The sequence below is a fragment of the Salmo salar genome, chromosome 20, assembly GCF_965601325.2.
Source record: "Salmo salar chromosome 20, fSalSal1, whole genome shotgun sequence".
NCBI classification, from domain to species: Eukaryota; Metazoa; Chordata; class Actinopteri; order Salmoniformes; family Salmonidae; genus Salmo; species Salmo salar.
The window spans coordinates 89484984-89508093 of NC_138310.1; the positions used below are offsets into that span (position 1 = coordinate 89484984).

The following is a 23110-nucleotide window of genomic DNA, read 5'->3' on the forward strand; positions in this document are numbered from 1 at the left end:
TTAATCTTCCCGGAGAGTCAGCAGCAACGACCATTCTGAAGATTAGATCTGCGTTTCCCATCACGACTGGAGCAAAGATTTAATCATTCCTCGGTGTACTAAAAGCAAAGACGAGTTGTCGAGGTCGGCTGTAGCCAGATTTCAAGTTAATCTTCTGAACGTATCCATGTTTGCGGATCAACACCGGCTTGGCGGTGCCCTCAATTGAGTGCGCGCACGGGAGAGAGAGAGACGCTCGCAGTATCACAGTTCCAAGTATGCGCTGGCAACGATGAAAGAGGAGATGCATTGTTTTTGGGACTATCTGAAATGGGGAGTCAAACGCTTCTAACACAAATGGGATTCTAGAATGGGAAAAAGAGGTCTCGTTCTGAGTTTTATAAGGAACTATTCCGAAAGGAGAAAATAGTGTGTTTTTATTTCTCTCAGTCATAATGTATAAAAGGAAAAATGTGGGTCGGATGTCGATTTATGTTCGATACGGATACGAGAACTGGCAAGATAACAGCATGAATTAAAAGCAGAAAGAAAAAAAAAAAGAACAGACATCAATGTTCATTTTTATTTCGGAGCGAGTACCATGGCGAAAAGGAAGGGACTGTTGTTTTCGCTGCTTTACTTGATGGCAGAGTTTTGGCTGAGTTGGCAGCAAGTCCTTAGAATCGGTAAGGTTGATTTTATCATCGGAATTTTCGATTCATAATTGATTTAGTCAACCGTGTTATATACCTGGTCCTATACAATTGTCTGGATTGCTTGATATATGACAATCACCTTGAGCTGACTGTGCCATCAAGGTGCAAATATGTGTTTGTATTTGCAATTATTTATTTTTTTAATTAAACTTTGGTTTTACGACTGCACTATCAAATCATTAGTTCCAATCATATAGTATATTCCTATGCACATGGGCCTGGGAACAGAATATAGCAGGGCTCTACACTGACATATTCTACTAGGAGCATGTGTGCGCCTAAGTTGCAAAATGTAGGCGCACACAATGACATTTAGGAGCACAATAAAAAAAAGTATTTGAGTTGTTTAAAGCTAGAATCCTTAATGTTTCTATGCGCACTGGTGCTCCTAAATTAATATTCCAGCAAAAAAATATTTAGGCGCATATTCGATTAAAATTATCGCACGGTAGAGCTCTGTAATGAGAAATGAGAATTGCATTTAGTTACATTTTTATCTATACACACAGTTCAGTCAACCCTTCGTCACAGGCCATGCTACTTTCCCTCTAGTGTAATTCTCATTTTAAAGTTATTCAACAGATTAAAGATGGGATGGAATAGACAGTAGCCACACCCTGGATTTAAATGGCTGTGAGTGAACCAGAGTTATTATCTGAAAGTGATGCTGGGTTGATATAGGATAGACCATGCTACTTTCCTTTTCTTGAAGCTCAGATAGACCAGAATCCACATCATGAAATATAATACATTATCTCCATAATAGAAACACTATGGGTTTTAAAAGGACTGTCAAATTAATCCTTGGGAGAGTGTGATCGTAGGTATTAACTAAAAGGGATGGTTTATTGATAATTGTACCATATTCCCTATATACAGATGTAGGATCTTCATTTGATCACCTTGTTATAGGATAACCTTCCTGCAAGGCAAGACATGTCAAATGTGTAGTGTATTTGAGGTTTAAAAGCCTTCTGAAGCATGTAACTTCCATTAATTCACATTTCCTGTTGCTGCAGGATTATTTTCCTGCTGTAGCAAACCTTGCTCAATATAAGATCTCTGTAGGGCATTACTTTTCACAAGAGCCCTAGTCAGAAGTAGTGCATTATATAGGGAATGTGGTGCCATTTGGGACGGGCCGATAGAGTCGCCTGGCTATAGGGCCAAGGAAGTATCTAGACTCTATTATATATTATCAGTTAATTAAATAGGGTTGGGTTCTAGATCACTCCTGATTTCGCTTGTTCTAGCATGCGTCCCACATGCGTCCTACACTACACTACACTACCCTACACTACCCTACACTACCCTACACTACACTACACTACACTACCCTACACTACACTACCCTACACTACACTACACTACACTACCCTACACTACACTACACTACCCTACACTACCCTACACTACACTACACTACCCTACACACTACCCTACCCTACCCTACACTACACTACCCTACACTACCCTACACTACACTACACTACCCTACACTACACTACACTACCCTACACTACACTACCCTACACTACACTACACTACCCTACACTACACTACACTACCCTACACTACCCTACACTACCCTACACTACCCTACCCTACACTACACTACCCTACAGTACACTACACTAGCCTACACTACACTACACTACCCTACACTACACTACACTACACTACCCTACACTACCCTACAGTACCCTACACTACACTACACATACCCTACCTTGCACTACACTACCCTACACTACACTACACTACACTACACTACCCCACACTACACTACCCTACACTACACTACACTACCCTACACTACACTACCCTACACTACACTACCTTACACTACACTACACTGAACTACACTACCTTACACTACACTACCCTACACTACCCTACACTACACTACACTACCCTACACTACACTACACTACCCTACACTACCCTACACTACACTACCCTACACTACACTACACTACACTACCCTACACTACACTACACTACCCTACACTGCCCTACACTACACCACACTACCCTACACTACACTACCCTACCCTACACTACACTACCCTACCCTACAGTACACTATCCGACACTACACTACACTACACTACCTCAGGTGCACATGCGGAGATCAATATTCATGTTTCTTAATTTCCCATCATATCCCCATATGGTCTGGGAGATTTCCCATCATATCCCCATATGGTCTGGGAGATTTCCCATCATATCCCCATATGGTATAGGAGATTTGGAGGATTGCAGATCTGCAGGACAAGGTTGAGTCCAAAATGAAACTCTACACTGACTGGACAAAACATTAGGAACTGTTTCCAGGACATAGACTGACCAGGTGAATCCAGGTGAAAGATATGATCCCTTATTGATGTCTCTTGTTGAATCCACTTCAATCAGTGTAGATGAAGGGGAGGAGACGGGTTAAAGAAGGATTTTTAAGACTTGAGACAATTGAGATGTGTATGCCTTTGAACGGGGTATGGTAGTAGGTGCCAGGCACACCGGTTTGAGTGTCAAGAACTGCAACACTGCTGGGTTTTTCACACTCAACAGTTTTCTGTGTGTAACAAGAACGGTCCACCACCCAAAGGACATCCAGCCAACTTGACACAACTGTGGGAAGCACTGTTCTGAGGGCAAAAAGGGGGGATGGGAGGGTGCAACTTAATAGTAGGAAGGTATAGGGTTTAGGGTATAGGGTATAGTGTTTATGGTATAGATTATAGACTATATGGTTCCATTGGGAAAGCACTCATTCTCTATCTACTGCAGTAACTGCCATTTTCTAGTTAGTGCACTTGGCTCCTTCCTTACACTCTTGTAATGAGGGCCTCCAGAGTGGCGCAGCGGTCTAAGGCACTGCATCTCAGTGCTAGAGGCGTCACTACAGACCCTGGTTCCATTCCGGGCTGTATCACAGCGGTCTAAGGCACTGCATCTCAGTGCTAGAGGCGTCACTACAGACCCTGGTTCCATTCCGGGCTGTATCACAGCGGTCTAAGGCACTGCATCTCAGTGCTAGAGGCGACACTACAGACCCTGGTTCCATTCCGGGCTGTATCACAGCGGTCTAAGGCACTGCATCTCAGTGCTAGAGGCATCACTACAGACCCTGGTTCCATTCCGGGCTGTATCACAGCGGTCTAAGGCATTGCAGTGCTAGATGCCTCACTACAGACCCTGGTTCGATCCCGGGCTGTATTACAACCGACCATGATTGGGAGCCTCATAGTGCGACGCACAATTGGCCCAGCGTCGTCAGTGTTAGGGGAGGGTTTGGCCGGGGTAGACCGTCATTGTAAATAAGAATATGTTCTTAACTGACTTGCCTCGTTAAATAAACTAAACAATGAAACTTGTGGTGTTGCATAACTTTACTGTCTGATTGTAGGGCAGGGCACTACCCCGTCCTCCCTCTCCCCCCTTCACTGTGTCATAATCTGTCCTTTATATTGTTAATCTCTCTGAATCATCTATTGCTGTCTGAGGACACCTAATCTTTGTCATTTTCTTCCTGACCCCCCCACGCTAACTACTAATCCACCACATATGGTGCTACTGCAATTAATATGGCTGCTTGTCAGCTTTGGTGAGAACACACACACACACACACAGTATAGAGCCATGGCTCTATACTGAGGCTGCTGGGAATATTGGTCAATCTTCTCCATAAACCCCTTTAAACAACCTACACTAATCTGTTTTATACAGAGATGACTCTCTCTGTCTCTCTCTCTCTCTCTCTCTCTCTCTGTCTGTCTGTCTGTCTGTCTGTCTGTCTGTCTGTCTGTCTGTCTGTCTGTCTGTCTGTCTGTCTGTGTCTCTCTCTCTGTCTGTCTGTCTGTCTGTCTGTCTGTCTGTCTGTCTGTCTGTCTGTCTGTCTGTCTGTCTGTCTGTCTGTCTGTCTGTCTGTCTGTCTGTCTGTCTGTCTGTCTGTCTGTCTGTCTGTCTGTCTGTCTGTCTGTCTGTGTCTCTCTCTCTGTCTGTCTGTCTGTCTGTCTGTCTGTCTGTCTGTCTGTCTGTCTGTCTGTCTGTCTGTCTGTCTGTCTGTCTGTCTGTCTGTCTGTCTGTCTGTCTGTCTGTCTGTCTGTCTGTCTGTCTGTCTGTCTGTCTGTGTCTCTCTGTCTCTCTTTCTCTCTCACGGTTCTTCGGCTGTTGCTACTAAACCTCATCTTGGGAAGAGCAGAGCTCTGACTGGCATGGTGATTCTGGTGTGTGGTATATGTGTGTGGTATATGTGTGGTATATGTGTGTGGTATATGTGTGGTATATGTGTGGTATATATGTGGTATATGTGTGGTATATGTGTGGTATATGTGTGGTATATGTGTGTGTGTGTGTGGTATATGTGTGGTATATGTGTGGTATATGTGTGGTATATATGTGTGGTATATGTGTGGTATATGTGTGGTATATGTGTGGTATATGTGTGGTATATGTGTGGTATGTGTGTGGTATATGTGTGGTATATGTGTGGTATGTGTGTGGTATATATGTGTGGTATATATGTGTGGTATATGTGTGGTATATGTGTGGTATATGTGTGGTATATGTGTGTTATATGTGTGGTATATGTGTGTTATATGTGTGTTGTATATGTGTGGTATATGTGTGGTATATGTGTGTGGTATATGTGTGGTATATATGTGTGGTATATGTGTGGTATATGTGTGGTGTATATGTGGTATATGTGTGGTATATGTGTGGTATATGTGTGTGGTATGTGTGTGGTATATGTGTGGTATATGTGTGGTATATATGTGGTATATGTGTGTTATATGTGTGTGGTATATGTGTGGTATATGTGTGGTATATATGTGGTATATGTGTGGTATATGTGTGTGGTATGTGTGTGGTATATGTGTGGTATATATGTGGTATATGTGTGGTATATGTGTGTGGTATGTGTGTGGTATATGTGTGGTATATGTGTGGTATATATGTGGTATATGTGTGTTATATGTGTGTGGTATATGTGTGGTATATGTGTGGTATATGTGTGTGGTATATGTGTGGTATATGTGTGGTATATATGTGGTATATGTGTGGTATATGTGTGGTATATGTGTGTGGTATGTGTGTGGTATATGTGTGGTATATGTGTGGTATATATGTGGTATATGTGTGGTATATGTGTGTGGTATATGTGTGGTATATGTGTGGTATATATGTGGTATATGTGTGGTATATGTGTGTGGTATGTGTGTGGTATATGTGTGGTATATATGTGGTATATGTGTGGTATATGTGTGTGGTATGTGTGTGGTATATGTGTGGTATATGTGTGGTATATATGTGGTATATGTGTGTTATATGTGTGTGGTATATGTGTGGTATATGTGTGGTATATGTGTGTGGTATGTGTGTGGTATATGTGTGGTATATGTGTGGTATATGTGTGGTATATGTGTGTGGTATATGTGTGGTATATGTGTGGTATATGTGTGGTATATATGTGGTATATGTGTGGTATATGTGTGTGGTATATGTGTGGTATATGTGTGGTATATGTGTGGTATATGTGTGTGGTATATGTGTGGTATATGTGTGGTATATGTGTGGTATATGTGTGGTATATATGTGGTATATGTGTGGTATATGTGTGTGGTATATGTGTGGTGTATATGTGGTATATGTGTGGTATATGTGTGGTATATGTGTGTGGTATGTGTGTGGTATATGTGTGGTATATGTGTGGTATATGTGTGGTATATGTGTGTGGTATATGTGTGGTATATGTGTGGTATATGTGTGGTATATGTGTGGTATATGTGTGTGGTATATGTGTGGTATATGTGTGGTATATGTGTGTGGTATATGTGTGGTATATGTGTGTGGTATATGTGTGGTATATGTGTGGTATATATGTGGTATATGTGTGGTATATGTGTGGTATATGTGTGGTATATGTGTGTGGTATATGTGTGGTATATGTGTGGTATATGTGTGGTATATGTGTGGTATATGTGTGGTATATGTGTGTGGTATATGTGTGGTATATGTGTGGTATATGTGTGTGGTATGTGTGTGGTATATGTGTGGTATATGTGTGTTATATGTGTGTTATATGTGTGTGGTATATGTGTGGTATATGTGTGGTATATGTGTGGTATATGTGTGGTATATGTGTGGTATATGTGTGGTATATGTGTGATATGTGTGTGGTATATGTGTGGTATATGTGTGGTATATGTGTGGTATGTGTGTGATATGTGTGTGGTATATGTGTGGTATATGTTTGGTATATGTGTGGTATGTGTGTGGTATATGTGTGGTATATGTGTGTGGTATGTGTGTGGTATATGTGTGGTATATGTGTGGTATATATGTGGTATATGTGTGGTATATGTGTGGTATATATGTGGTATGTGTGTGGTATATGTGTGGTATATGTGTGGTATATGTGTGGTATATGTGTGGTATATGTGTGGTATATGTGTGGTATATATGTGGTATATGTGTGGTATATGTGTGGTATATATGTGGTATGTGTGTGGTATATGTGTGGTATATGTGTGGTATATGTGTGGTATATGTGTGGTATATGTGTGGTATATATGTGGTATATGTGTGGTATATGTGTGGTATATATGTGGTATGTGTGTGGTATATGTGTGGTATATATGTGGTATGTGTGTGGTATATGTGTGGTATATGTGTGGTATATGTGTGGTATATGTGTGGTATATATGTGGTATGTGTGTGGTATATGTGTGGTATATATGTGGTATGTGTGTGGTATATGTATGGTATATGTGTGGTATATGTGTGGTATATATGTGGTATGTGTGTGGTATATGTGTGGTATATATGTGGTATGTGTGTGGTATATATGTGTGGTATATATGTGGTATATGTGTGTTATATGTGTGTTATATGTGTGTGGTATATGTGTGGTATATGTGTGTGGTATGTGTGTGGTATATGTGTGGTATATGTGTGGTATATATGTGGTATATGTGTGTTATATGTGTGTGGTATATGTGTGGTATATGTGTGGTATATATGTGGTATATGTGTGGTATATGTGTGTGGTATGTGTGTGGTATATGTGTGGTATATATGTGGTATATGTGTGGTATATGTGTGTGGTATGTGTGTGGTATATGTGTGGTATATGTGTGGTATATATGTGGTATATGTGTGTTATATGTGTGTGGTATATGTGTGGTATATGTGTGGTATATGTGTGTGGTATGTGTGTGGTATATGTGTGGTATATGTGTGGTATATGTGTGGTATATGTGTGGTATATGTGTGTGGTATATGTGTGGTATATGTGTGGTATATGTGTGGTATATATGTGGTATATGTGTGGTATATGTGTGTGGTATATGTGTGGTATATGTGTGGTATATGTGTGGTATATGTGTGGTATATGTGTGGTATATGTGTGGTATATGTGTGGTATATATGTGGTATATGTGTGGTATATGTGTGTGGTATATGTGTGGTGTATATGTGGTATATGTGTGGTATATGTGTGGTATATGTGTGGTATATGTGTTTGGTATGTGTGTGGTATATGTGTGGTATATGTGTGGTATATGTGTGTGGTATATGTGTGGTATATGTGTGGTATATGTGTGGTATATGTGTGGTATATGTGTGTGGTATATGTGTGGTATATGTGTGTGGTATATGTGTGGTATATGTGTGTGGTATATGTGTGGTATATGTGTGGTATATATGTGGTATATGTGTGGTATATGTGTGGTATATGTGTGGTATATGTGTGTGGTATATGTGTGGTATATGTGTGGTATATGTGTGGTATATGTGTGGTATATGTGTGGTATATGTGTGTGGTATATGTGTGGTATATGTGTGGTATATGTGTGTGGTATGTGTGTGGTATATGTGTGGTATATGTGTGTTATATGTGTGTTATATGTGTGTGGTATATGTGTGGTATATGTGTGGTATATGTGTGGTATATGTGTGGTATATGTGTGGTATATGTGTGGTATATGTGTGGTATATGTGTGATATGTGTGTGGTATATGTGTGGTATATGTGTGGTATATGTGTGGTATATGTGTGATATGTGTGTGGTATATGTGTGGTATATGTTTGGTATATGTGTGGTATGTGTGTGGTATATGTGTGGTATATGTGTGTGGTATGTGTGTGGTATATGTGTGGTATATGTGTGGTATATATGTGGTATATGTGTGGTATATGTGTGGTATATGTGTGGTATGTGTGTGGTATATGTGTGGTATATGTGTGGTATATGTGTGGTATATGTGTGGTATATGTGTGGTATATGTGTGGTATATATGTGGTATATGTGTGGTATATGTGTGGTATATATGTGGTATGTGTGTGGTATATGTGTGGTATATGTGTGGTATATGTGTGGTATATGTGTGGTATATGTGTGGTATATGTGTGGTATATGTGTGGTATATGTGTGGTATATATGTGGTATGTGTGTGGTATATGTGTGGTATATATGTGGTATGTGTGTGGTATATGTGTGGTATATGTGTGGTATATGTGTGGTATATGTGTGGTATATATGTGGTATGTGTGTGGTATATGTGTGGTATATATGTGGTATGTGTGTGGTATATGTGTGGTATATGTGTGGTATATGTGTGGTATATATGTGGTATGTGTGTGGTATATGTGTGGTATATATGTGGTATGTGTGTGGTATATATGTGTGGTATATATGTGGTATATGTGTGTTATATGTGTGTTATATGTGTGTGGTATATGTGTGGTATATGTGTGGTATATGTGTGGTATATGTGTGGTATATGTGTGGTATATATGTGGTATGTGTGTGGTATATGTGTGGTATATATGTGGTATGTGTGTGGTATATGTGTGGTATATGTGTGGTATATGTGTGGTATATATGTGGTATGTGTGTGGTATATGTGTGGTATATATGTGGTATGTGTGTGGTATATATGTGTGGTATATATGTGGTATATGTGTGGTATATGTGTGGTATATGTGTGTTATATGTGTGTTATATGTGTGTGGTATATGTGTGGTATATATGTGGTATGTGTGTGGTATATATGTGTGGTATATGTGTGGTATATGTGTGGTATATGTGTGGTATATATATGTGTGGTATATGTGTGGTATATATGTGTGGTATGTGTGTGGTATGTGTGGTATATATATGTGGTATATGTGTGGTATATATGTGTGGTATATATATGTGGTATATATGTGTGGTATATATGTGGTATATGTGTGGTATATGTGTGGTATATGTGTGTGTTCTGGCTTGAGATGTGTTGCAGGCCACTTCTTCCTGCTTTGTGAATGGAGATGAATGGCCACGCAGATGAATTGTTTATGGATGCTCTCCCTGACATGCATCATACAGTACATCTAAGTCCCAAATGACACACTATTCCCTCTAAAGTGCACTACCCTATGGGACCTGGTCAAAAGTAGTGCACTATAAAGGGAAAATAACACAGTCAATATGTCAATGCCCTTCACCTTTGCACTGTGAGAGCACCTGGGCATTTCATTCATTCACTTATAATCACTGCATAGTATTATCTAACCTGTAGGCTTACATATAGTATTAACCACGGGGGTAAAAAAAAGCTTTTAAAATCTACACCGCGATAACAATATACTCTAGTGCTGCTTTCAAACTGTAACAGTCTCTCCCAGGTTGTAATCCCTACATGTTTCAAGCTGACCACCATTGTCCCTGTTCCCAAGGTAACCTGCCTAAATGACGATTACCCTGTAGCACTCACATCTGTAATTATGAAGTGCTTTGAAAGGTTGGTTATGACACACATCAGCACCTGTTAATTCTGGTACCAAACGGTACCGAAGCATCAGCTCTCGAACCAACAGCTTCTACACTTTTAGCAAATAAACAAACAAAAAAGTATTGACGTTTTTCAGTGTCAATATTTATAGTGTTGATTCAGAAGTTAAATTAAGTTTAACACTCAACGGTGTCAAATAATCCCTGTCTTGGTGTTTAATAACTAGAGTTGAGTGTGATTGTGTCATTTTTTTAGTTTGTTGTTTAGTGTAAAAACCCTCTAACCACGTCATCATTGTCACATTTCTCAGCTCTATTGTAGGTTGACTATTCAGAATTGTTTTGTTTCAATATCTTTGTTTTTGCTACTCGGGGAGGCAGGTAGCCTAGTGGTTAGAGGCAGGTAGCCTAGTGGTTAGAGGCAGGGCAGCCTAGTAGTTAGAGGCAGGTAGCCTAGTGGTTAGAGGCAGGTGGTCTAGTGGTTAGAGGCAGGTGGTCTAGTGGTTAGAGGCAGGGCAGCCTAGTGGTTAGAGGCAGGGTAGCCTAGTGGTTAGAGGCAGGTAGCCTAGTGGTTAGAGGCAGGGTAGCCTAGTGGTTAGAGGCAGGTAGTCTAGTGGTTAGAGGCAGGTAGTCTAGTGGTTAGAGGCAGGTAGCCTAGTGGTTAGAGGCAGGTAGCCTAGTGGTTAGAGGCAGGTAGCCTAGTGGTTAGAGGCATGTAGCCTAGTGGTTAGAGGCAGGTGGTCTAGTGGTTAGAGGCAGGCAGCCTAGTAGTTAGAGGCATGTAGCCTAGTGGTTAGAGGCAGGTGGTCTAGTGGTTAGAGGCAGGTAGCCTAGTGGTTAGAGGCAGGTAGCCGGTTAGAGGCAGGTAGCCTAGTGGTTAGAGGCAGGTAGCCTAGTGGTTAGAGGCAGGTGGTCTAGTGGTTAGAGGAAGGTAGCCTAGTGGTTAGAGGCAGGTAGTCTAGTGGTTAGAGGCAGGCAGCCTAGTGGTTAGAGGCAGGTGGTCTAGTGGTTAGAGGCAGGTAGCCTAGTGGTTAGAGGCAGGTAGCCTAGTGGTTAGAGGCAGGTAGTCTAGTGGTTAGAGGCAGGTAGCCTAGTGGTTAGAGGCAGGGTAGCCTAGTGGTTAGAGGCAGGGTAGCCTAGTGGTTAGAGGCAGGTAGCCTAGTGGTTAGAGGCAGGGTAGCCTAGTGGTTAGAGGCAGGTAGCCTAGTGGTTAGAGGAAGGGTAGCCTAGTGGTTAGAGGCAGGTAGTCTAGTGGTTAGAGGCAGGGTAGCCTAGTGGTTAGAGGCAGGTAGTCTAGTGGTTAGAGGCAGGTAGTCTAGTGGTTAGAGGCAGGTAGTCTAGTGGTTAGAGGCAGGCAGCCTAGTAGTTAGAGGCAGGTAGCCTAGTGGTTAGAGGCAGGGTAGCCTAGTGGTTAGAGGCAGGGTAGCCTAGTGGTTAGAGGCAGGGTAGCCTAGTGGTTAGAGGCAGGGTAGCCTAGTGGTTAGAGGCAGGTAGCCTAGTAGTTAGAGGCATGTAGCCTAGTGGTTAGAGGCAGGGTAGCCTAGTGGTTAGAGGCAGGGTAGCCTAGTGGTTAGAGGCAGGTAGCCTAGTGGTTAGAGGCAGGTAGCCTAGTGGTTAGAGCATTAGACTAGTAACTGAAAGATTGCAAGATCGAATCCCCGAGCTGACAAGGTAGAAATCTGTCATTCTGCCCCTGAACAAGGCAGTTAACCCACTGTTCCCCGGTAGGCCATCATTGTAAAACAGAATATATTCTTAGCTGATTTACCTAGTTAAATTTGAGAGAAAAAAATGTAGATTGGTTGATTAATCTTATGCTTCACAAAGATAAATAACATATATTTTTCTAAAATAATCCAATCTGTTAGTAGTTGGAGTTATGGCACCCGTTACTAAAACATTTGTTCTAGTTTTGATGATTTAGGTAGTCTCTTTACTAAATCTATCCTACCCTGACGGTCATTCTGAATGCAGGTAACAGATTATTAAAAATTCCAGTTGTTAGATATTCTCACTCTGGCTGCATTCCAATAGGAATTACACATCATTTTGCAAGCCAGCATAATGTGACTTGCAGGCCTAATGGGGCCTGTAAATCAGCAAATTCTTAACACCACTGTGTTTGGGTATTACTAGGCCCTTAAATAAAGGCCTTATGAGATATGGAATTATTGTCATAAAGAATGACATTTTAAGGCTGGTGGAACCGTTTATAGATGGTTCTAAAGAAGAAACCTTCAAAGATAAAAGGATTCTCGGTAGAACCCTTCATAAAGGGTTCTGAAAGTATTCCAACCTGTTGACTTTTTCCACATTCTTTTTTTTTACAGTCTGAATTTAAAATTTATTAAAAATGTAAAAAAATCACTGACCTACACACATTTACATTTTACATTTATGTCATTTAGCAGACGCTCTTATCCAGAGCGACTTACAAATTGATGCATTCACCTTATGATATCCAGTGGAACAACCACTTTACAATAGTACATCTATATTTTTTTTGGGGGGGGGGGGGGTTAGAAGGATTACTTTATCCTATCCCAGGTATTCCTTAAAGAGGTGGGGTTTCAGGTGTCTCCGGAAGGTGGTGATTGACTCCGCTGTCCTGGCGTCATGAGGGAGCTTGTTTCACCATTGGGGTGCCAGAGCAGCGAACAGTTTTGACTGGGCTGAGCGGGAACTGTGCTTCCGCAGAGGTAGGGAGGCGAGCAGGCCAGAGGTGGATGAACGCAGTGCCCTTCTTTGGGTGTAGGGACTGATCAGAGCCTGAAGGTACGGAGGTGCCGTTCCCCTCACAGCTCCGTAGGCAAGCACACAATTCCCCATAATGTCAAAGTCAAATTATGTTTGTAAGACATTTTACAAATTCATACTTTTTTTAAAAGCTGTAATGTTCAGGACTGAAAATGTGCTTAACAATTCACATAATAAGTTGCATGGACTCACGCTGTGGGCAATAATAGTGGTTAACCCTTCTGTTGTGTTCGTTTCATGTTAAGTCATTCTGTGTTCCTGGTCCAAAATGGCCGCCCCCATTATAGCTGATTATAAATCCATAATAATACATTTATTATCACCTAATGTTGTGTTAGATCTTTTTATCAACTTAAGTTCTTGTGAACATTACAAGTTTTGAACTTCTATTTGCTATTTTTGGCCTGTAGGCCTCATTGACCTGAGCTCATTCAACTCGTTTTTGAGTAAAAAAAAAAAGCATAATGTATGGATTATTTTGACTATAACAAATACTCAGATTAAAAATATTGTGCTATTTATCACAGTCTACTTTGTGTCAAAGTTTAACAAGGACCTCATCTAATGCATCTTCACTGTCAGTTTCCTGGCCTCTCTCATCCTTACCAGGGTCATGATCAAAGATATGATCAAGAGCCTTGCATAGAGTATATCGTTTGGTCATTGTGCTGCCACAGAATGAATTGTGAGCAAGGCCTCAAATAAGCTTTATATAGCAGAGCTGTGAGAAAAGTTCTATATATTATTGGAACAACGTTGCGATTGTGAGAATTCCAACAGGTGTGGTTCCCGTGGGGGAAAGATTCTATTGGGGAAAGGTTCCCGTGGGGGTTGCCATGGAAGCCAAGAAGGGGGGTGAGGTGTGTGTGTGTGTGTGTGTGTGTGTGTGTGTGTGTGCTCAAACACACATGCATTTCGGGGTCTGGGAGAGGAAGTGTGTCCATCTGATGAATGGGCATGTGCTTGAACTCAATTTTATACACTAATTGTAGTCTCACCCATTCATTTCTAATGACCTGGTCATTTTTGACCGGGAACACCACAGGCGTAAAAAAGTTAAAGAAAAACACCTAAAATGTAATGAAAATCATCAACATGTATTTTGTGTTCAGATGCCCTGTGTGGACAAAGTCATAGAACCTTATGACAGTCAGATTAAATGAACTACATTTTTTAGAGAGAAAACTCGTAAATCGGTCCAATTCGACCGGAACACAGCAGGAGGGTTAACATGATTGTTTGAATGACTACCTCATCTCTGTACCCCACACATACAATTATCTGTAAGGTCCCTCAGTTGAGGCTTGAATTTCAAACACAGATTCAACCACAAAGACCAGGGAGGTTTTCAAATGCCTCGCAAAGGGCACCAATTGGTAGATGGGTAAAAACCAAGCAGACATTGAATATCTCTTTTAACTTGGAGAAGTTATTATTTACACTTTGGATGGTGTATCAATACACCCAGTCACTACAAAGATACAGGCTAACTCAGTTGCCGGAGAGGAAGGAAACCGATCAGTGATTTCCCCATGAGGCCAATGGTGATTTTAAAACAGTTACAGAGTTTAATGACTGTGACAAGAGAAAACTGAGGATGGAACAACAACATTGTAGATACTCCACAATACTAACCTAATTGATAGAGTGAAAAGAAGGAATACAAATATTCCAAAACATGCATCCTGTTTGCAACAAGTCACTAAAGTAGTACTCCCTGTATATAGCTCCACATTGATCTGGTACTCCCTGTATATAGCTCCACATTGATCTAGTACTTCCTGTATATAGCTCCACATTGATCTGGTACTGGTACTCCCTGTATATAGATCCACATTGATCTGGTACTGGTACTCCCTGTATATAGCTCCACATTGATCTGGTACTCCCTGTATATAGATCCACATTGATCTGGTACTTCCTGTATATAGCTCCACATTGATCTGGTACTGGTACTCCCTGTATATAGATCCACATTGATCTGGTACTCCCTGTATATAGCTCCACATTGATCTAGTACTTCCTGTATATAGCTCCACATTGATCTGGTACTGGTACTCCCTGTATATAGCTCCACATTGATCTGGTACTCCCTGTATATAGATCCACATTGATCTGGTACTTCCTGTATATAGCTCCACATTGATCTGGTACTGGTACTCCCTGTATATAGCTCCACATTGATCTGGTACTTCCTGTATATAGCTCCACAATGATCTGGTACTTCCTGTATATAGCTCCACAATGATCTGGTACTTCCTGTATATAGCTCCACATTGATCTGGTACTGGTACTCCCTGTATATAGCTCCACATTGATCTGGTACTTCCTGTATATAGCTCCACAATGATCTGGTACTTCCTGTATATAGCTCCACAATGATCTGGTACTTCCTGTATATAGCTCCACATTGATCTGGTACTGGTACTCCCTGTATATAGCTCCACATTGATCTGGTACTTCCTGTATATAGCTCCACATTGATCTGGTACTGGTACTTCCTGTATATAGCTCCACATTGATCTGGTACTTCCTGTATATAGCTCCACATTGATCTGGTACTGGTACTCCCTGTATATAGCTCCACATTGATCTGGTACTTCCTGTATATAGCTGCACATTGATCTGGTACTGGTACTCCCTGTATATAGATCCACATTGATCTGGTACTTCCTGTATATATATCCACACTGATCTGGTACTTCCTGTATATAGCTGCACATTGATCTGGTACTGGTACTCCCTGTATATAGCTCCACATTGATCTGGTACTGGTACTCCCTGTATATAGCTCCACATTGATCTGGTACTGGTACTCCCTGTATATAGCTCCACATTGATCTGGTACTCCCTGTATATAGATCCACATTGATCTGGTACTTCCTATATATAGCTCCACATTGATCTGGTACTGGTACTCCCTGTATATAGATCCACATTGATCTGGTACTTCCTGTATATAGCTCCACATTGATCTGGTACTGGTACTCCCTGTATATAGCTCCACATTGATCTGGTACTTCCTGTATATAGCTCCACAATGATCTGGTACTTCCTGTATATAGCTCCACAATGATCTGGTACTTCCTGTATATAGCTCCACATTGATCTGGTACTGGTACTCCCTGTATATAGCTCCACATTGATCTGGTACTCCCTGTATATAGCTCCACATTGATCTGGTACTGGTACTTCCTGTATATAGCTCCACATTGATCTGGTACTCCCTGTATATAGCTCCACATTGATCTGGTACTCCCTGTATATAGCTCCACATTGATCTGGTACTGGTACTTCCTGTATATAGCTCCACATTGATCTGGTACTTCCTGTATATAGCTCCACAATGATCTGGTACTTCCTGTATATAGCTCCACAATGATCTGGTACTTCCTGTATATAGCTCCACATTGATCTGGTACTGGTACTCCCTGTATATAGCTCCACATTGATCTGGTACTCCCTGTATATAGCTCCACATTGATCTGGTACTGGTACTCCCTGTATATAGTTCCACATTGATCTGGTACTGGTACTTCCTGTATATAGCTCCACATTGATCTGGTACTCCCTGTATATAGCTCCACATTGATCTGGTACTCCCTGTATATAGCTCCACATTGATCTGGTACTCCCTGTATATAGCTCCACATTGATCTGGTACTTCCTGTATATAGCTCCACATTGATCTGGTAGTCCCTGTATATAGCTCCACATTTATCTGGTACTTCCTGTATATAGCTCCACAATGATCTGGTACTTCCTGTATATAGCTCCACATTGATCTGGTAGTCCCTGTATATAGCTCCACATTGATCTGGTAGTCCCTGTATATAGCTCCACATTGATCTGGTACTTCCTGTATATAGCTCCACATTGATCTGGTACTTCCTGTATATAGCTCCACATTGATCTGGTACTTCCTGTATATAGCTCCACATTGATCTGGTACTTCCTGTATATAGCTCCACATTGATCTGGTACTTCCTGTATATAGCTCCACATTGATCTGGTACTCCCTGTATATAGCTCCACATTGATCTGGTACTGGTACTTCCTGTATATAGCTCCACATTGATCTGGTAGTCCCTGTATATAGCTCCACATTTATCTGGTACTTCCTGTATATAGCTCCACAATGATCTGGTACTTCCTGTATATAGCTCCACATTGATCTGGTAGTCCCTGTATATAGCTCCACATTGATCTGGTAGTCCCTGTATATAGCTCCACATTGATCTGGTACTTCCTGTATATAGCTCCACATTGATCTGGTACTTCCTGTATATAGCTCCACATTGATCTGGTACTTCCTGTATATAGCTCCACATTGATCTGGTACTTCCTGTATATAGCTCCACATTGATCTGGTACTTCCTGTATATAGCTCCACATTGATCTGGTACTCCCTGTATATAGCTCCACATTGATCTGGTACTCCCTGTATATAGCTCCACATTGATCTGGTACTGGTACTTCCTGTATATAGCTCCACATTGATCTGGTACTCCCTGTATATAGCTCCACATTGATCTGGTACTGGTACTTCCTGTATATAGCTCCACATTGATCTGGTAGTCCCTGTATATAGCTCCACATTTATCTGGTACTTCCTGTATATAGCTCCACAATGATCTGGTACTTCCTGTATATAGCTCCACATTGATCTGGTAGTCCCTGTATATAGCTCCACATTGATCTGGTAGTCCCTGTATATAGCTCCACATTGATCTGGTACTTCCTGTATATAGCTCCACATTGATCTGGTACTTCCTGTATATAGCTCCACATTGATCTGGTACTTCCTGTATATAGCTCCACATTGATCTGGTACTTCCTGTATATAGCTCCACATTGATCTGGTACTTCCTGTATATAGCTCCACATTGATCTGGTACTTCCTGTATATAGCTCCATTCTTGTGTATTTTAATCCTCTTGTGTTACTATTTTTCTTTCTATTATAATTATTTAACTCCATATCGTTAGGAAGGGCTTGTAAGCATTTCACGGTTAAGTCTACACCCATTGTATTCGGAGCATGTGACGAATAAAATTAGATTAGCTTTGTTATACTTGTTGATACACCCTAATGTTAAACTGGTCTATTCACTCTTATGTTATACTGGTCTATACACCCTTATGTTATACTAGTCTATACACCCTTATGTTATACTAGTCTATACACCCTTATGTTATACTAGTCTATACACCCTTATGTTATACTGGTCTATACACCCTTATGTTAAACTAGTCTATACACCCTTATGTTAAACTAGTCTATACACCCTTATGTTATACTGGTCTATACACCCTAATGTTATACTGGTCTATACACCCTTATGTTATACTAGTCTATACACCCTTATGTTATACTAGTCTATACACCCTTATGTTATACTGGTCTATACACCCTAATGTTATACTAGTCTATACACCCTTATGTTATACTAGTCTATACACCCTTATGTTATACTAGTAGTTTACACCCTTATGTTATACTAGTCTATACACCCTTATGTTATACTAGTCTATACACCCTTATGTTATACTGGTCTATACACCCTAATGTTATACTGGTCTATACACCCTTATGTTATACTGGTCTATACACCCTTATGTTATACTGGTCTATACACCCTTATGTTATACTAGTCTATACACCCTTATGTTATACTAGTCTATACACCCTTATGTTATACTGGTCTATACACCCTTATGTTATACTAGTCTATACACCCTTATGTTATACTAGTCTATACACCCTTATGTTATACTAGTCTATACACCCTAATGTTATACTGGTCTATACACCCTTATGTTATACTGGTCTATACACCCTTATGTTATACTAGTCTATACACCCTTATGTTATACTAGTCTATACACCCTTATGTTATACTAGTCTATACACCCTTATGTTATACTAGTCTATACACCCTTATGTTATACTAGTCTATACACCCTTATGTTATACTAGTCTATACACCCTTATGTTATACTAGTCTATACACCCTTATGTTATACTAGTCTATACACCCTAATGTTATACTAGTCTATACACCCTTATGTTATACTAGTCTATACACCCTTATGTTATACTAGTCTATACACCCTTATGTTATACTAGTCTATACACCCTTATGTTATACTAGTCTATACACCCTTATGTTATACTGGTCTATACACCCTAATGTTATACTGGTCTATACACCCTTATGTTATACTGGTCTATACACCCTTATGTTATACTAGTCTATACACCCTTATGTTATACTAGTCTATACACCCTTATGTTATACTAGTCTATACACCCTTATGTTATACTGGTCTATACACCCTTATGTTATACTAGTCTATACACCCTTATGTTATACTAGTCTATACACCCTTATGTTATACTAGTCTATACACCCTTATGTTATACTGGTCTATACACCCTTATGTTATACTAGTCTATTCACCCTTATGTTATACTAGTCTATACACCCTTATGTTATACTAGTCTATACACCCTTATGTTATACTAGTCTATACACCCTTATGTTATACTAGTCTATACACCCTTATGTTATACTGGTCTATACACCCTTATGTTATACTAGTCTATACACCCTTATGTTATACTAGTCTATACACCCTTATGTTATACTAGGGACATTTTGTTTCCATATCTAGGGCGGACGGTGAGAAATTGTGAAGAGCAGAATCAACACCTCTGCATAATCAAAACAGTTGCTTTGTTAGAAGGTGTTAAAGTTCACAGTCAGCCATTGTTATGTAAATGTAGGCTGAAAAGTACCAGTGGCCTGGCTTCGGCCACCAAGTGAGAGCAGGCCCGCCGGAGCCACGGCCCAGTAAGACACGGGTGGCGGCCCACGTAGGTGGAAACAGAAAAGTCTGAGCCTTTTGGGTAAAACACTACGGTGAAAACACTGGGGTAAAACACTTGGGGTTAATCCTGTATGGATATGCACCATAAAAGTAGTCCTGAAGTCTTTTCCTTCATCACCAAGAAGAGATGATTAGTATGATTGGTTACATTTCATCTCACCATGGGTCAATAAGGTTTCTACATGGCTATTTCCCTTTCTAAGCACCCTATTCCCTGCATAGTGCACTACTTTCTATGGGTACTGGTCAAAAGTGGTGCACTATATAGGGAATAGAGTTAAATTTGAGACACAAACAGAGTTTCAGTGAAGAACAAAATGTTTTATTGTCACATGCACCAGATAGGTCCAGTGTAATGTGTTGTTCTACAGCAGTGGTTCCCAAAGTTTTTATAGTCCCGTACCCCTTCAAACATTCAACCTCCAGCTGTACCCCCTTTAGCATCAGGGTCAGCGCACTCTCAAATGTTGTTTTTTGCCATCATTGTAAGCCTGCCACACACACACACACACACACACTATACGATACATTTATTAAAGATAAGATTGAGTGTGAGTTTTGTCACAACCCGACTCGTGGGAAGTGACAAAGAGCTCTTATAGGACCAGGGCACAAATAATAATATAATAATAATCAATCATTTTGCTCTTTATTTAACCATCTTACATATAAATCCTTATTTGTTCATCAAAAATTGTGAATAACTCACCACAGGTTAATGAGAAGGGTGTGCTTGAAAGGATGCACATAACTCTGCAATGTTGGGTTGTATTGGAGAGAGTCTCAGTTTTAAATCATTTTTCACACACAGTCTGTGCCTGTATTTAGTTTTCATGCCAGTGAGAGCTGAGAATCCACTCTCACGTAGGTACGTGGTTGCAAAGGGCATCAGTGTCTTAACAGCTCGATTTGCCAAGGCAGGATACTCTGAGCGCAGCCCAATCCAGAAATCTGGCAGTGACTTCTGATTAAATTAAATTTTCACAGAACAGCTTGCTTCAATTTCGATGAGGCTCTCTTGTTCAGATATTGGTAAGTGGACTGGAGGCAGGGCATGAAAGGGATAACGAATCCAGTTGTTTGTGTCATCCGTTTCGGGAAAGTACCTGTGTAATTGCGCACCCAGCTCACCTCAGGTGCTTCGCTATATCACATTTGACATTATCCGTAAGCTTGAGTTCATTTGCACACAAAAAGTCATACAATGATGGAAAGACATGTGTGTTGTCCTTGTTAATTCAGACAGAGAAGAGCGCCAACTTCTTAATCACAGCCTCAATTTTGTCCTGCACATTGAATATAGTTGTGGAGAGTCCCTAGATTCAGATCATTCAGGCGATAAAAAACATCACCCAGATAGGCCAGTCGTGTGAGAAACTCGTCATCATGCAAGTGGTCAGACAAGTGAAAATTATGGACAGTAAAGAAAACTTTAAGCTCATCTCTCAATTAAAAACAAACCTGTCAATACTTTGCCCCTTGATAACCAGCGCACTTCTGTATGTTGTAAAAGCGTTACATGGTCGCTGCCCATATAATTGCATAATGGAGAAAATACATGAGAGTTCAGGGGCCTTGCTTTAACAAAGTTAACCATTTTCACTGTAGTGTCCAAAACGTAGTTCAAGCTGTCAGGTATTCCCTTGGCAACAAGAGCCTCTCGGTGGATGCTGCAGTGGACCCAAGTGACGTCTGGAGCAACTGCTTGCGCGCGCATTACCACTCCACTATGTCTCCCTGTCATGGCTTTTGTTCCATCAGTACAGATACCAACACATCTTGACCACCAAAGTCCATTTGATGTCACAAAGCTGTCCAGTACTTTAAAAATATCCTCTTATGTTGTCCTGGTTTCTAGTAGAGGATGTCTTCTTTAATTGACCCCCCATAAACGTAACAAACATATACCAGGAGCTGTGCCACGTCTGTTGACTCATCCAGCTCTAACGCATATTTATTTATGATTTTTTTAATTTAGCCTTTATTTAAACTAGGCAAGTCAGCTAAGAACAAATTCTTATTTTCAATGACGGCCTAGGAACAGTGGTTTAACTGCCTTGTTCAGGGGCAGAATGACAGATTTTTACCTTGTCAGCTTGGGGATTCAATCTAGCAACCTTTCGGTTACTGGCCCAACGCTCTAACCACTAGGCTACCTGCCTCTAACCACTAGGCTACCTGCCTCTAACCACTAGGCTACCTGCCTCTAACCACTAGGCTACCTGCCTCTAACCACTAGGCTACCTGCTTCTAACCACTAGGCTACCTGCCTCTAACCACTAGGCTACCTGCCTCTAACCACTAGGCTACCTGCCTCTAACCACTAGGCTACCTGCCTCTAACCACTAGGCTACCTGCCTCTAACCACTAGGCTACCTGCCTCTAACCACTAGGCTACCTGCTTATAACCACTAGGCTACCTGCTTATAACCACTAGGCTACCTGCCTCTAACCACCAGGCTACCTGCTTATAACCACTAGGCTACCTGCCTCTAACCACTAGGCTACCTGCCTCTAACCACTAGGCTACCCTGCCTCTAACCACTAGGCTACCTGCCTCTAAACACTAGGCTACCTGCTTCTAACCACTAGGCTACCTGCTTCTAACCACTAGGCTACCTGCTTCTAACCACTCGGCTACCTGCCTCTAACCACTAGGCTACCTGCTTATAACCACTAGGCTACCTGCCTCTAACCACTAGGCTACCTGCCTCTAACCACTAGGCTACCTGCCTCTAACCACTAGGCTACCTGCCTCTAACCACTAGGGTACCTGCTTCTAACCACTAGGCTACCTGCCTCTAACCACTAGGCTACCTGCTTCTAACCACTAGGCTACCTGCCTCTAACCACTAGGCTACCTGCTTATAACCACTAGGCTACCTGCCGCCACTATATAATTCACTGGCTTGTATGCGAAGCAGTAATTGTCTGTATAGTTTTTTGGGGCCTTTTCCCTCAGCATTGTCCCAGCCATATCCGCCGGC

General features: G+C 41.0%; 1 protein-coding gene across 2 annotated transcripts in view; it reads left to right on the forward strand.

Annotated features, from left to right (window-relative positions):
- Positions 1–23110, forward strand: part of LOC106581501 (glutamate receptor ionotropic, kainate 1) — a 160640-nt gene that overhangs the window by 37 nt on the left and 137493 nt on the right. For both annotated transcript variants that reach the window (XM_045704105.2, XM_045704106.2), the window contains exon 1: positions 1–665. This exon is cut by the window's left edge. In XM_045704105.2, coding sequence (XP_045560061.1) covers positions 581–665 — 85 coding nt within the window. In that variant the 5' untranslated portion in view covers positions 1–580. The remainder of the gene's footprint in view (positions 666–23110) is intronic.